Source organism: Mauremys reevesii, linkage group 23 (assembly GCF_016161935.1).
Source record: "Mauremys reevesii isolate NIE-2019 linkage group 23, ASM1616193v1, whole genome shotgun sequence".
Lineage (NCBI taxonomy): Eukaryota > Metazoa > Chordata > Testudines > Geoemydidae > Mauremys > Mauremys reevesii.
The window spans coordinates 18679195-18695961 of NC_052645.1; the positions used below are offsets into that span (position 1 = coordinate 18679195).

The following is a 16767-nucleotide window of genomic DNA, read 5'->3' on the forward strand; positions in this document are numbered from 1 at the left end:
GGGTTGGAGTTTAAGGTTAGCACTCCATCCCCTTTGCACATGAATACACATGGATGTCTGCTTACGAAAACACTGTGGGAGTTCTCCAGTCCATGTCCCATTCCCTTCACATGTCAGGACGGCAGGTAGCGAGAGCTGGTATCCTTCCAGGCAGGCATAGCTCACGCTTGAGCCCCAGCTGAAATCGGAGCCCACGACTTTCCCATTGGGGATGACTTGTGGGGATTTACAGGTGATAGCTGAGCAGCAAATAAAAAGCATATTCAGTTCTAATGACTTCTCAGAGTAGTTATTTCCATTAACAAACAAATCCATATAGGATCAAAGTTACTTTCTGTGAACTGAATGCATCACAGGGAATTCAGCTAGAGGGGGTCTGTGCACACTTTCTGTTATATGCATGTGTGTTTGTGTATCCAGGGATTTTTTCTTTCCATTTTAGGGTCAACTAAATCCCAAACCTCACAGTCAGATCAGCAGCTTTTGCTAGCTTTCACCTAAGATTATGAATCTGATCCCAGCTTAGTGGGAACATCACCCCAGGTACTCCAGAAGTTTCACAGATTTTGGAAAACCTAGACAAGTTTCAAGTTAGCGATTAACTCAACAACTAGGTTGAATTTTGCCTGGTTGGAAAGTTTTATAGTACTCTGCTTTCAAGTGCATATGAGCATGGGGCCAGATTTTCAGCTGTTGGTGTAAATCAATGTAGCTCCCAAGTGAGAATCTAGCCACATTGTGTCTTGCTCTTGCTACATTAGCTCAAAGTGGCAAGAAGAAAAAAGAAGGAAGCGTTTATCTTCACAGCCTTGCAGGGAGTGAAGTATTTATGGAAGATGCCAAGTGACCTGCATTTCTGACAGGTGGACCTTAAGAACTTTGCAGTCTGAGATCAGACAAGCATCCAGATGCTGCTTCACATTTTGTCAGTACCCTTGGGTCAGCAAAACACTGACAAAGAAATCAGCCTCTCTCGCAAGATGCCCAGTGCTTCCGCATTCTGATCAGAGAAGCAGAGGCAACCACAGCTCTGAAAAATAAAACAAGCAGGGGGTAGAAAAGCTTTCCAGACCTTTTGGGAGGCCGAAGAAAATGCTTCATTCAGGTTTGATTTGAGTTTGGGGTGAAGACTTGCATATTTATGCAAAGTGCTTCAGCCATTCATAATGGGGGAGATTCAAATCTCTTTTACAATGGTGTAAATCCCCAATAATGCCACTGAAGTCAATGGACGTACTCCAGAGTTACACTGGTGCAAATTGGATCAGAATCTGACCCTTAGAGGCTACCCCAGTTTGGAGAAAGCTCTGTTTTAGAGGGTGCTTGCTGTCCATGTTTGATTTCAAATAAAATGTGGCTTTCATATATACATACTTTTTATTTTTAAATGGACACATTTGATCTTTAAAAGGGGCCACCAGTTCTTCAACTCTCCCTTTCAAACCATGACATGTGCAAAAGGAAGCCAGGCTGATTCTGAGGTTTGTTAAGAATGGTTTGCATTAGCTCTACCATCACACACTGATGTGTTGATCGAAAGCTGTTGCATCGCAGATTGAGGCTGGGATTGTCAAAGGAACTCAAGGGGGTTGGGTGTGGTTAGCACTCAGCTCTGTGCAATACCAAGGTGGAGAAAGTGGCTCAAGCCAGAGTGAAAAACCATTAAACATCAAACTCCTCTGATCATTAGTAAATGTGCAAAGAAGAAACTATGGCAAACACATGAAAGCTATGTGACTCTTAAATCTGAGCTACTGTAGAATGGACAGATTCCCCCAGCATGAAAGTTGATCTGAAGACTATATACACAGCTCAACAGCACTTTAGCATGGCAGAGCTATAATACCGTCAATCATTTCTACAAGAAGTACTTACGAGCGTAATGCAACAGTTATTGGAACCTGAGATATTCATGCAACTGGATTAGTAAGTCATAAACCATACTTAAGAAACAATAAACTGCACAGGTTAAGCATTTTGCAGCGGCTGGGTAATTTCAAAGTCTATCACCACAAGGTAAAGGCATGGATTATTTATGTCTTCCAAGCCACCGTGCAGGTTCCACACTGTGGTGGCTACTTTTGGATCCTCTCATGCATTGGGATGCTTACGACGATAGATTCTGCAGCCCGCTTTTAACCAGGCTGGGGCCAATCGTCCCTCCTACTGCACGTCATGCATACAATTGGGCTGCAGGAGCCGGAGTGGATGCTACTTTGAAAAATCATTTATTGCGCGCACTCCTGCAAGCTTTCCATGTTCTGCGCATCTTGACCTCCTGCTGTCTGTCAGGTGACACTACCAGGGCAAATGTGACGATGTGCACTGTGCCAACTTCCCCTCCACTAAGGAATGTGAGCTGCATGCAGTAACCATCTGCAGTTATTTGCACCAGGGCAAAGGATGTGTGTGTGAGGGCAGGGGGAAAGCCGCATGCTTCTAACTCAGAATGGAAACATTTTGCCCTGGTGCAGGGCAATGGAGAATCAGATCCAGGTTCTCCTAGAAGGCAGCAGATTTACCTTCACTGGCCATGCTGAACTACAGTCCAGCAAATGTCCTATTTGTGACTATTTGGCTGCACGTGATGTATCATACAGCGCCTGGGCAATTTGAGTAAACGGTATCCCCGCAGGGTAAATATTGGAGCATTTCTTTCTTTTAAACCACAGTACAGGTTAGATGGTCATTATTTTTTCACCTACTCAGCATAATTTGCTTGAATGAGTGAGGGATTGATATGGTTTAGAGACCCTTAACTCCCACTGATGATCAGTTACTCACCAGTAGTTCCAATGACTCCTCCTATAATTGCTTCATCAATAAGAGCACAGAGTTCAGAGTCTGGCCCCATGTAGTTATGTGGCACTTTCGCAGTAAAGCTTACTAAGATATCATTAGTTACAGGAGCCTTGAGGCCTGCAACCTAATATCCTCAGACATCTATAGTAAATGGGGTCTCACCCTTGCAGACAGGCTTGGTGCCGTTCCAGGTTCGGTCTTTTGTGCAAATCAAAGAGGATGCCCTGTCCGACTCCATCATGTAGCCAGGAATGCACTGAAACACTACCGTTTTATTGTAGTTAAAGTCATTTCCCAGCCTAAAGCCATTGGCTGGTACACCAGGATCCCCACAGTTTATCACTGGGAAAGGAGAAGATGCAATGGTTAAATTTTCTGGTGCACATAACATGTCTCAAGCATATGGATATGCAATGGCTAGAAACCTCACAGTCCCCACTATCTTTCAACAGATGATGGTGATCTATCAGCCACTGAAATGTACAGGCTACAGGGTAAACCAGGGAGCTGGCTCAACCAGGGCAAAGTTTGGAAATGTGTGTGCAAAAAACTTTGCCCATGCTCAGTGGAGTGGACAATAGTCATCACAAATGGCACTAAGTCCTAGCATTATGCAAAACGACGTGTTAATTAGCACATTACGGGGGCCCTGAGGTATAATCATAACCAGTTAACATGCCTTTAAACATGGCTTGTCCCTGTTTGTCCTAGATGCTGTATGATGTTTGCAGACAGACTACATTTTCCTAACACAGGCCTGGCATCATCCGCACCTTTCATCTGTCATTCTAAGGATCTAAGTGAACACAATATATGTTCAACAAAAGCTTCCGAGCTATGGCCAAATCAGGGCACATTCTGGGAGCTGACACACCATGGGGCAGGACTCCTCTGTAGCAGAGCTTATGTCTAGTCATGAAAGTTATGACTGCAGAGCACATAGCTTAGCTGAAAAGACCACCTGAAGCTGGAATATTCCACGAGCCACTCGGGGCCTCAAAGAGTTTGCATGAAGAATTGTTTCCACTGGCAGTAGATAGTTTTATTACACTTCTGAACACAATGGGTTTACATGTGCATGCTGATGCCTGCAAGTCTTAAAGTGGAGTCACATGCACTCTTTGAAAACCCTGCCCTAGCGCCTTATGTTTGTTATTTACCTTGTCTCCCAGGAATCCACTCAGATGCTCACCTGTACACTCAGGAGTGCTGCCTGTCCAGGTTCCATTGACAGTACAGTGCCTGCTCAGCACTCCCGTGGAATAATAGCCTTCCCGGCACTGATATATAATGGAGCTGGAGAAAACCAAGCCGTCATTAAACACAACTCTTGCGTTGCTTGGAGTTCCTGGGTTTCCACAAGATATAACTAAAAAGCCAAAACAGCAGAATTAGAAAAAAATGAAAGACGACCTTGATCTCAACCAAAGCAATTTAGCTGCAGAAACCTCTGGATTAGTGGACCACTTGCTGTTCTGGAGCGAAATCAACTGTACCTACCAATGCAAGTAAAGAATCCCAAGAGTAATGGATAGAACTTGCCCTGGGTAACCACAAGGAAGCACATCTCAATGCCATGTGACTTCTATGGTGAGCGACTGAGACGTTCTCCTGCACCAGAAGCTAATTTCTCCAGCACAAGATACTCCAGCACATACCCCATTGATTTCACACTGGGATTCAAGAACATACCCCGGCTGCAAACCTCTGGATTACAGGTCTCTACTGAATTGAAAGAGGTGCTGGTTTTATGCCCCTGGATACTGATCACTCTGCAGGATCGAGCTGTTAAATTAGCCGAACCTGACATGCAGCTCAGAGAGACAAAGCTGGGCTCTGGGTGGAATGATGGAGGAGGAGGTGGCACCTAGACTGCTCAGAACTAGCAGGTTATTGGAGTCTCTCATTGCTAGTCTGAATTCAAACCCAGATTGGTAGTGACCAAAACTGATAGCCATTGAATGATGGCTCAGTGAGTTGTGTGAAACAAGGTGGGTTCAACCCAGTTTCGAGAAGTGGCTGCACAAATGGAGAAACTGGCGATGATTGTCACATTAGTGTCAATAGAGGAGCCAATAAGGGCCATGAGACACCTTGTTTTCCCTTCTGGTGCTTCATGCAGCTCAAAATTACGACCCATCTGAGCATGGGAATCGGCACCCTGATCTGGCTCTGAATTTCACAGCTGGCTTCAAGTCTCTATCATGGGTTGAACCAAACCCTTAGGTCCCAGCATCTGCAGACAGTTAAATTCTTGGGATCTGAGCATCATAGCAGGGGCTCGTGTCTGCTTTGGAAGCCAATCTTTGCAGACTTCAAGGGAATCTTGAAGCAGCAGGGGACGCAGCTACCCTTCCACAATGGCAGTCGCTCCTGCTTATTGCCTGCGTATATCCAATTATGCTTTCAGCTGGGGGAGACTATTGCGAGGCTACAATTATAGGTTTGTCAGCATCCAAGTTTTATGTCTCAACTGCCTCGGTACCGCTGCAATAAAAGGGCATCAGACTGAATGGCAGAACGCACAGTCCTGTCATGGCAAAATAAGTACCTGCAATAATTGCATCCAGCCCTCATTTACTGTGGAATTACAGTACATGAAAGAAAATCACATGAATCAATAAAGGCTTAAACCGTTTGTCTCTGACTATTTGACAAGGAAATTCCCCTGGCAATGCAGCACCGTCTCGCATGCTGCAAGAGCATCAGTTTGGAAATAACAAGGTGCCCAAGTCTCCAGGCTCTCTCGCTGTCCCCCAGACCAGACACTGGTGGGAATGGAATCTTGCCTGCCATTCCGCACAGGTAAATGAATCTCACTTGAGTCATGGTATGAATGCCCTGTGCACAGCGGCTCAATGGAAGGAGAGGCCCCCTTCTTCCTTGTTACTTGGTTTGCTGACAGCAGGTTAACACATGAGCTTGTCAGATGTGTATCTGTTTGACAGGGAGAAACTAATAACCATTCCAGCTTGTGTGCGCAGACATTTTGCATGGCACGCAAATCACGCAGGGTGCTCTCTAGTTACAGATTCCTCATGCAGCCAAAGTCTCAATGATACCTAGTGTCATTTCCAAGAAATGTGGGGATAAAAGTCAGATTCTATCCGCTTGGGAAAAGCACTGGCTTAATATTTCACTGTCGTGTCTATGCATCATCCTCTCTCTCCCCCCCCGCAACCTGCCTCGCGTACGCAGATACACCAAAAGGCACACAGCCGATTCTAAAATAGCCACTGCTACAAAAATTAAGTGCGACTTCGGAAAAGGTGTCAATGGGAAAGGAATGACGACGGTGCAATGTTACGGCACAGTCGAGCACGTGAGTATAGAGTAGTAATTCCAATCAGACATCTGCCAAGAGCCTGCATTGCCTTGGATATAAGAGAGACCTCAAACTTATGGGCAAATGCTCAGACTTGAAAGTCATATTTAAAATAACTCAGAGCCCAATCCAGGAAGCCACGATCCATGTAAAGAATTTTCCATGGCATTAATGGGAGCTGGGAGTACCTTGCACGATCAGGTGACAGAAGAAAATTGAGTGGCATTGGTGTTTGCAGGGAGCACATATCAAAATCAACCCCACTCCCCACTGAACAAGAAAATAATTCGACAAGCAAAATACATGGGTTGGGACTGTTGGTCTTGTTCCTCTTTTAACTGGAAAATATTTCAAGGGATGAGACCCATATAAAATGATAGATTTTAACAAAAAGGGTCAGATCCTCAGCTGCAATGAAGGAGTGCAAAGGTGTAGGGAACCCATGGCCCTGCCCCCTTTCCCTTGGCCACACCCCCACACTGGTGGCAGGAAGGGGAGCTGTCATGATGGCTCTGTACCACCATCCCCCTAAACTGGGGTGAGCCTCCTGTGGCTTGTTACAGTGGCTGGATTGTTGCCGGAGCGTGGTGCAAAGCAGCCGTACTCCCGCTCTGAATCTGGGTTTATAAATCTCCACCTGCATTACTAACAGCTTGTCAGCCTGTCAAAACGGAGAGGAATTTAACGATCTAATTCACTTTTCACATTTTATGCTGATTATTTTCTTGAACTTCCCCTCTGCCGTGGAAAGTGAAATTAGATTGATCTGTTTAGTCAGTTTCACTTTCGGGGTCTAGCAATAATGATACCGTGGTGTTCTGTAGCGCCTTTCCTCTCAGGGTCTCAGTGAGCTTTCAAATGAGCAATGAATGGTGCCCCCAAGGGAGGCATTATTATGCTGATTTTAACAGATGGGAAAATCAGGCAGGGAAAGATGAAATGATTTGGCCAAGATCACATAATGATTCTGTGGAATAGCTGGAAACTGAACCCAGAAACGCTGACTCCACGTTCTCTGCTCTAACCACTAGGCACCTTCTCCTCACAGAGCTGAGAACAGAACCCAGGAGTCCTGACTCCCAATCCCCTGCTCTAACCACTAAGACTGTATTCCAGAGTTAGCACAACACACGCTGGTTTATGAGCAATGCAGTGGAATGCTTACCACTAAAAACAATGTATATAGACACACACACATCTAATTGCAAACATTTCTATTAATACCTAATTGTTGTAAATCTCTTCACCCCATACTTTTTTGTTTCCGTAGCACATCTATATTTTGTGCCTATATTATTCTGATGGAGGCCCTCTGAAACCAATACGATAGACATGGCTGTTAAAAGTAATCACCATTGCTGCTAAAGATAAGGAGAGAGCCCTGTGCCGGGCGGGAGATCAGGCCGAGAATTACAATGAGGAAGGCAAGCGTTGCTTGGGAAGTAATGGGACTTTATCATTTGGGGTGGTGCATGAGATTCACTAATGGGGTACCTAATACCATTATAGAGAGAGACAGCAGCTCAGTGGTGAAACTGGCTGCGTGCCTACACAAGACAGTAACAGAGCATAAGCAGCATCCTTATTTCCCGACATGAGTTATCTGCACTGGCCAGCAAAGTCCGAAAGAAGCCAGAGCAGATTAGAGAATCCAGATCAACACACAGACAAACACCAGACTGTGGTCAGACCCCTGAAACACACCTGTGGACCAGGATTTTGGAAAAAAAAAAAAGAAAGAAAAAACTCAGCACCAGCTCAGGTTTTCAATAGAGCTCAGTGCATTGGGTGCTGAGACTGTTTGAAAATCTGGCTGTAAATGGAGCAATGGGAGCTGGGCACTTGAAAATCTGGCCATGAACTCTTCTGAAAATTTGCTTGCTGATGTAGTTTGGAAGTTGTAGATCCTTTCAACATGTAATTGTTTTCCCTCATTGCTGTTAAGTCGAGGGCAAGTTTGATTGCTTTCCTGCATGGCTTCCTACCTATTGAAGTTCCGGTTATTAAATAAAGATGGCTACTAATCAAGAGTGACTTCAAAATGAAGGTGAGTAGTAACAGCTATTGGTATAGGAGTTTTCACCAGGTGGAGCTTGTGATGTTTCATTCCATATTCTTTATGAAAATATGCTTATGATATGAATATGACATAACAGATACTTTATGCAAGATCGGTCTTGTAAGATATCATCGGAAAGGTTATAATTTACTGAACATGATTATCCAATTTGTATGCACGTATCATTTCTGTATCTAAAGTTAGGAATATGGACTATGTAACCATTACAACTGGGTGTGTATTGGGAAGACACCCAACAGATGACAGGCCATCAAATTTGATGAGCCATCAGGAAGGAACAACAGAACAAGGAAGATACTAATCTCTCCCCCTCCTGGGAGGTGTCCTGGGACATAACTGTGACACTACTGGGTCAGGTGGTCTTGTCATCTGATACTAAACATTACCTGGGACGTGTAACTTTCCACTGGAAGGGAAGGGTGGGGGGACAAAGGATTGCCACCTTATGCAAATCCTAGTTAAGGGTGGGGAGGAAGACAAACAGGACTCCTCCTCTCCATGGCCTGTCTGCTCAAGAAGAAAGACTGCTAAAGACACCTAAAGGGAAGGTGGGAGGGAGTCCAGACTGAGACAGAGGTCCAGTCTGAAAAGAAATAGAACTGGAACTCTGAATCACAGAAACTTTGTAACCTGCCTAAAATAACATTTAGGCTAAGAAATTACATTGTGTAACCCGTTTCTTAAATATATAGTGCTTAGTTCGCGTACTTTGGTTTATTTGCTCAGTAATCTGCTTTGATCTGTTTACTATCTCTTCAACCACTTAAAATCCACCTTTTGTAGTTAATAAATGTATTTCTTGTTTATAGCATACCCCCGTGTGTACAGTTCATAATTGAATGGGGGGTGGGGGGGGATAAGAGGCTGTGCATACCTTCCTCCACATTGAGGGAGGAGGCGGATTTTATAATATATCTTTGGGTCCACACTCCAAGGGAGGTGGATGCCTGAGTACTGGGGCAAGTCCCTTAAGTTGAACCTTCCCAGGACTGATCTCAGTGTCTGTTTCATTCTGCAGTTTGGTGCGGCCCTGCCTGTGTGTGGCCTGGAGGAAGCTCAATAGCTTGGCTCAGCAAGACAGGTGAAAAGGGTGCCCAGGTTGGCATAACAGGTAGGCTCAGTGGTATCTCAGCACATCAGGTGGCATCCACCTGTCACACAGTCTTCCAAGTTCTTTTTCTGCGAGCAAGTTTTGACTCTTGGGAAGACATGGCGTGTGGTGGTTAGTTCTGAGTTATGCCAGGTGGTGAAGAGGCAGCTTGGGGAGAGAGGGAGCAGAGGAGTTTGGTGTCTGCCTTGGGCTCTGATTAGAGTCAATTCTTGAGGCCTATTTGCTTCCAGGGAACCAGGCAGGGGCGTTGGGATGAGATTCCCAGAAGAAGGGAGTGTCCTGTGGGCTGCTTGACCATCTCAGTTCAGGACTGATGTATGTGCCTCCACATAGCGAGTTACATTTAGAATACACTCAGACTATGTCGCTGATTTACCCTCCCCTGGGAAGCCAAGCTACAAGGCCACAGATATTAGCTACTATTTGGCATAAGGGGCATCACACGTATCAGAAGAAGGGGCCATGTTATTATTTATTTACTACAGAGGCTTCTAGGGCACATGTTCTCATTCCAAACCATTACATACAGTGCTGCTCTTAACATTCCCTCTGCCTGGCAGGGTGAATCCCATTGAACTACACTGAGGGGTGTTTCTTTTAATTTTTTTTTAAAAGGCCCTTTCTTCCCTTCAGAACTGGTGGCATTTTAAGGCTCCATGATTGTCAAACCTGAAGCAGAGCAATTCCCTCCAGGAACAGCAATAAAGCTTCTCTTCTCCTCTCCCACAGATTAAAGCTGTTTACTAAAGAGGATTCCAGTCTAGGTAGCATGTAAATAAAATGTCCCACACATGCCCCCCGGTCTAATCCTTACAGCGGACAGAATCATCCTTTTGGGTCTTGCTGCCAGTCAGCAGACAGGCTGAATTGGTCTCCTAACAATGCCTGACACATCAGGCAAAACCCACTGCGGGAATAACCCATAGCTCAGAGCCTTCGGCGTCCTAAAGCCTTCACTTTGCAGATGGTAATTTACATGCTGTTTAAATTAAATAGTAACCTACATTCCACCCAACATGCAGAGGGGGAAAAAATCCTGTCACAAGCATATTCTCAGTGGTCAAATTGGGATCATTTAAAATAAACACATTTCTGTTTATTTAAACTGGCAAACACCAGCAAGGGTCCTGCTTCATTCTGGCTGTGGATTTTGTTTAATTCATCTGGCGTGATAATAAACATGCTGAAAGCAAATGTTCCAGTCAGCTTTTCAAGGAAGGGGAGAAACTATAAAGCTTAATGGCAACTAACAATGCAATTGCGGCGTCTATTGTGCAGGAGAGCAAGTGATTTTTGTTTTGTTCCCCCAGTCCCTCACTCCTTAGCGCTGTGCATGGAGAGATGGACGGTGAAGCAAGCAGGGGGAGGGAGGGGAGCTTGTAAATTTGCATTTACATTTTAAAACTTGCTGGAAATTAAAGCTAAATGGGGCTTGAAAGCTGAGATTTTAGAAAGCCTGGAAAGCTGGTTCTACTGGAAACGATGCGGCCGCTGCTGTCTTAACACAGTCAGCAGCGCCGAGGGGGTCCAGCCGCTACCGATAATTGGCTCGTTTGATTTCAATCCATTTGTACCTTATGAAAAAATGATTGTGGGTTTTTAAAAAATAATTCCTCCTCTTTTTTGTTTGAATTTTAGAGCAGTTAAAAGGCACCTGACAGCTTGAGGGAATAAAGTCCCTTTCCTTCCCCAGCTGGGCCCTCAGAAGATCTGGATTCGGGTCCTGCCTCTGCCACACTCCTTCTCTATGACCTTGGGTGAGTCACGTTGGTCTTGATTCAGCAAAACACTTACTTTAAGTTAAGCACATGCTTAAGTTCTGTGGTTTTCAAAGTGAAGCACGTGCTCAGCTGCACTGAGATATCACCTCTTTCTGCTGCAGTTTTCCCACTTTTTCCCCGCCTGGTCTATTTAGATGGTAAGAGCTGCAGTGCAGGGACGGTCTTGTCTTATGTGTCCATACAGCACCTGCTACAATGGGGTCCTGACCTCAGCCGGGGCTTCTAGGGACTATAAACAACTTGCACCCACACCACCTGGCAGTGGCAACAGAAGATTCGGCCCAGCCTGCAGTGAGCTGGTGCAGCCTGGCTTTGAAAAGGGCAAGATGGCAGTTTGATCTCTGTCTCCTTTCATTTCTCGGCCTCTCTGGCACCATTAACAAGGAAGCAATTAATCAACGGCGCTCCTTTTGTGCCGTGGACGTTGGTCTCCTCCAGAACCGACAGAGTTCCTCCACGCTCATTTGGCATCGCGGCTAACAGAAGGGAACGATTTTCACTCGCTGGGCAGGGTTGAACTGAGGCCCTGCAGGCCCCTCCTGACTTGATTATGCTTTTTGTTCCTAGCCGCCGAGCATGAGGTGTGAGTCAGAGACAGACAATACCCTACAGAGGCGCTGAATGGCTGCCTTGGCATGCTGGAGCTTTGCCACTCCAATGCTGAATGGGGCTCCCATGGAGACTTCCATACATTCAAATGAGCTAATTCAGAAATATGGAGGTTTTTAAATATGATTAGCCCCGATTTAGGGATATGGAAAATATTAATCACTCTGCTTCAGATCACGCCTTGGAGACCTTTAATCACCAGGTTTTAACGAGTCGGCAAATATGGAACTTGGGTGCTGGGGATAGTCTCCCTCCTCCCATCCAAATATATATATATATATATATAGCTAATAAAAGACGACTCCTGGCTCTGGGAGTTCTTCTTGGACCTGAGCTTATTTACGGAGGGTCTGCTGAACCCGATCCAAGAGTTATGCCTTTGATGAAGTTGCAATTACCTACAGACTTATGAGCGGCTGGGTCGGAACAAGCTTTTCAATATGATTTCATTAGTCTGGGAACGTGGTTACTTACTGAGAAACCATTATCACATTCTGCAGAAGCTAAAAAAGCCCCATGCTGCGTGTGGTTTCTAAAGCAGACCAATCAGCTAGTGACATGTAGAGTATGCAGGCCACAGATGTCAATGTTTGGGCTTCTATGCAGCAAAGTAGTTAAGCACACGCTTAGCTTTAAAACACATCAGAGGGACTGAAGCATGCATTTAAGCCCAGAGCATTTCTGTAAAGCAGAGAAGTCTGTGTTTACGTCCCATCTACGCCAATAGGTCTTAAGAACATGCTCTAAGTTAAGGATGTGTATTGCCAAATTGGGTCCTTGGTGACTAAGGTCAAGCACCTAAATAAGAGGCCTGACTTGCAGAGGAGTGGAGCACCTGTAGCTTCTGTTCAGTATAGAGCTCCTGCTTAAATAAGGATTCATGCCCCATTAGGCACTGAAAGCTTTGGCCTTATCCACTACATGTATATCCTTAGCTAAAAATACATACAGCTGATTAGGGTCCAAAGAGATTTGGGGGGGCACTGAGCTGGGGAAGCACCTTCAGCAGTGATGGAGGCAGGTGCCATGCCTGGCTATGGCCTACTGGCTTCAGGGACACTGACGGAGACAGAGCAAAGAACAAGTTTTGTCTCACTTGCCTGCGCTCTTTCCCCAAGTGCAACCTGGTGGATAGTGGGTTGGGGCCTGGGCTTGGCCCCCGTCCCGCCCAAACATGCCTGTCTGGGTAGATAATTGCTTCCAGCTGCACTGGCTGCCCCTGTGGGGGCACATGGGGGTGGGAGAAAGGACTTTGCCACCTGCTTTCCACCTTTTCCAAAATGCACATGCCCGGGACCAGCCATGATTCGAGCGCTGCTGGTTAAAACCCCACCACCGTGCAGCGTGGGACAAAAATGACCATGCACGTGGCTTTACCAGTGGCCGTGGGGATGCCAGGCTGGGAAGCAGAATCAGCATTGTTGGCTCAGTTCTCAAACCCTGGGTTCAAAGCCTGACTCAGGTCAGTGAGCCAGTGGCCAGTGTCTCCGATTAGCCAATGTCCCAAACCTTCCCCTGCACCATTTGGCACAACTGACAGTCTGCTCAGTAGAGACAGGGCTGGAGTAGCCGGGGGAGGGGCACTGGGGAGCCCGAGACTGGCCTGGCAGAGGGGCTGCAAGACAGGGCATCAGCAGCGCTGCATGTGGCGAGCCCCGCACTGGAACAGGAAGGGGGTGCTGCGGATTAGGACAGGGACGCTCTGGCAGAGCTGTCTTGGTGCAGGGTGCCGGGGGAGACTGGCTGTGCTGCAGGTCAGGATTAAGAAGATGTGAAATACCTGCAGGTGAAGAGCTTGCATAACCCTGCTTGTGCTGCCTCAATGCTGTTAGTCCTCACTCCTGCCTGCCTGAAATGTACTCGCAAAATTAAAACAAACAGATGGAAATCCCTGCTCCAGAAAGTCAAATCCAAGACTCAGAGTACAGCCCCACGGATACCTGACCGTGTTTGCACCTTGTCATGAATACAAACGACAGAGACACAGCGCACGACTCCACACTGAGAATGACTTGCCTGTTTCGCTCGGCAAGGGCCTAACCCTAGACCACCACATTATAGGAATAATGTTACTATTATTCATAAAGCTGTGATTCAAAACTAAAATATCCCCACTGCATCCTGGTGCCTTTTGAATTCGAGAGTTTATTGATCCCACTATTAATATATACAGCCCCTGCCGATCCCCTCCACCAAAAAAAAGGGGAAAAGAAAAAATAATGCCCCTCCCACCCCAAGGCCTCAGTAAATTAATAAATGTGACGCAGTGTCTTCAATCAAGGGCTGCATCAATCTGGAATACATTTCCAATTCATTTAAACTCTCTCCGAGCTCTTTCAAATCAGCTGAGGAGAAGGACTTACGCAGGTCTCCATGCTCATCGGTTTCCTGCCTACTTTGGGGCTTTTGTTCTTTTGCGGATTGATTTTTAAATACTTCTGTAATAGCAACAGGCAGCAGAGTGGCTCGCAGGAGCTGGCCTGGGGTTTATCAAGTTGGATTAGGGGGGGTTTATTCTTTTTCTTCAAACAAAATAAAATGGATTTTTTAAAATAAAATTTTTTTATTAGGATTTTAATTTGCATTATGCACCACTGTGTCATGTAACTTACTCATGCATGCACCAGCTCTGGCTTTCACAAAGGTTCCAGGCAAGGAAAGTTTCCCTTTTTGCTGAATTTTCTCCCCCAAACTGGTATTTAATCCATTGGTGTGGCACTGGATTTGGAGATTCTAAGCCCAGAAAGAACCATTACGACCATCTAGTCTGACTCCTGGATAGCTCAGACCAGCCATTCCTGCACCCAACCCAATAATTGGTGAAGTGGGATCAGCCTCCAGCAGACACAACCAAGATAAAACAGGCCAAAGGGCTCTTCCTCATTCCAGCCTCAGATGCTGAAATGAACCCAGCCATCGTGGGGCCCCAGTGATACCACTGCACGAGGCATGGCAGATCCAGGTTGGACACAGCACAGAGCGTGTTGCCTCTGAGACATGTGCCCCCAACCCCTCCCCTACTGGGAAGTGGAACATGTGGGATGAGACCTACAGGTATTTGGAGGGTGCAGAAGTGTGAACCACCATCCCCTTGAAGATTGGCAGGAAACCCTTGAGCAAGCTAATGAAACAGGTGCCCCTCGTGGTTTCTTGCCAACTGGAGCAGGGGGGAGGCCAGCCGTGCTCCTGCCCTCCCCCCCTCAGGGGAGGAAGGGGGGCTTTGGTACGCCTTCTGCCCCTCCTGCACAGCAAGGCTGAGTGTGAGGCAGCCCTCCTCATCTTGCTGTGATGGCTCCACTAAGGTGGGCACTACAACACCCATGAGCCCCCTCCCTGCTGCACATCCCCAATCTCCTGGCCAGGCGAGGGGAAAAGTCCTGCACCAGAAAGTAACTGGGCTCTGTCTGGAAGCAGCGGCTGCCTGGCGGCAGGGAGCTGCAGAGAAGCTGAATGCAAAGGGGGATCTCCAGGAACAGGATGCAGAGCCAAGGGCGGACCAGGCTGTGAATGGCGTACACAACAGCGGGGTGCAGGTCTGCGTGGGACCTTAGTGGCAGCGGCTGGGCAGGGAACCCCTGCAGAGAAGCCCCAGAGAGACACAGTAACTGAGTCTGACCTGGAAACCCACAAACTCCTATTTGTTTGAACAGAGTCTGGACTGGAGAGGATGCCTGAGGCTCTAGGCCTGGACTCTATGTTGGTCGGCTCCTGGGACCCAGACATTTCTTGCTATGGCTCACTTTGAACTGTAACTGTTTCAGCCTCTGTGCCGAGGGTATTTGTAACCTTTCCCTTTCCTGACAAGCTTAGTAAAATACCCTGGCCCTTCGCCATGTGTCTGAGTGGTTACTGGGACCCATCAGGACTAGCCCTCAGAGGGCCTCACCAATGAGACAACCACGGTGCTTGCCTCCGAGATGTGATACATGGGGCACGTACCAGCACCGTCAGGGGTGCGGCGTACTCCACGACGGAGCAGCCTCAATGGTTCCCCTGGAGAGACAGCCTGCAAGGAGGGGAGTGGTACCTTCGCACTCCGGCTGCGTGCCGCTCCAGGAGCCGTTGGCGTGGCAGGTCCTCTCCGACGAACCCCGGAGGGTGTAGCCCGGTTCGCAGCTGAACCGAACCATGCTGTCCACACCAAACTCGCTGCCCAGCCTGATGCCGTGCGAAGGGATCCCTGGGTCACCACACGTTCCCTGGCTGCCTCCTGCCAAGTGGACAAAAAACACTTTGTCAGCAACAGCCAGGGGCGGCAGTGCAGGCGTCGGTCCTGGCCCACCTTCTCCCCAGCAGCAGAGAGGAGTCACCTGTGTTACACAAGCAGCTACCATAGAGCAGCCAGTCTATAAGCTGTATCCTCTCATTAACCTTCTAGTTATCCGCTGGGATCAGGAAGCCATAGTTATTGGAGCCTCATAGATTTTAAGGTGGGAAGGGACCACTGTGACCTTTAAGCCTCATCTCCTCCACAGTGCAGGCCATAGAATTTCTCTTGGTAGGGGGAAACCCACCTATTAACCCATCCACTCCCTCTCCCTGCCATCCCAGGGACGGATGTCTTCCAATGTTCTGCCCAGTGGGTTTGCTCGAAATACCCCTAAATGATAAGCCTTCCACCCTTCCCTTGGGAGACTAGACACAACCCGAGAGATCTCACAGCCACTACGTTTTTTCTGTTATAGCCAGCCTGAATTTTCTCCCTCAGTTTCACCCCTCTGCTCCTGGTGACTCCCTTGGAGCAGCAGAATTACATAGCAGGCCAGGGATCTCCAAGTTCCCCTCATCCATTGGTGATGTGTGTGTCGGGGGGAGTGTCTAAAACTGCTCTCCCACAAGTCATCCAAGCCTTGAAACGTGGTGGCTGTTACAGCCCTGGTGAGGCATGTTTCATTATACCGCACACATCACTGTAGTAAGTGGGAAGGGTGAAATTCATCCGGTGGGGAAAGCCAGCAAAGTCCGAATGTAGCTTTTGTGCTGACCTTCTGCATGGGTGGTTATTTCATCCCATGAGTCTACTGTCTTTGGAAGCTCATTGCTTTTTGAGCACTTGCAA

The 16767-nt window shown here is 47.1% G+C and overlaps 1 protein-coding gene across 1 annotated transcript in view; it reads right to left on the reverse strand.

Annotated features, from left to right (window-relative positions):
• CSMD2 (CUB and Sushi multiple domains 2) overlaps positions 1-16767 on the reverse strand; it is a 607094-nt gene that overhangs the window by 24666 nt on the left and 565661 nt on the right. Inside the window, exons 58-61 of the mRNA XM_039511298.1 lie at positions 15736-15918; positions 3995-4171; positions 2965-3144; positions 66-239 (exon numbers count right to left, since the gene is read on the reverse strand). Coding sequence (XP_039367232.1) covers positions 66-239; positions 2965-3144; positions 3995-4171; positions 15736-15918 — 714 coding nt within the window. The remainder of the gene's footprint in view (positions 1-65; positions 240-2964; positions 3145-3994; positions 4172-15735; positions 15919-16767) is intronic.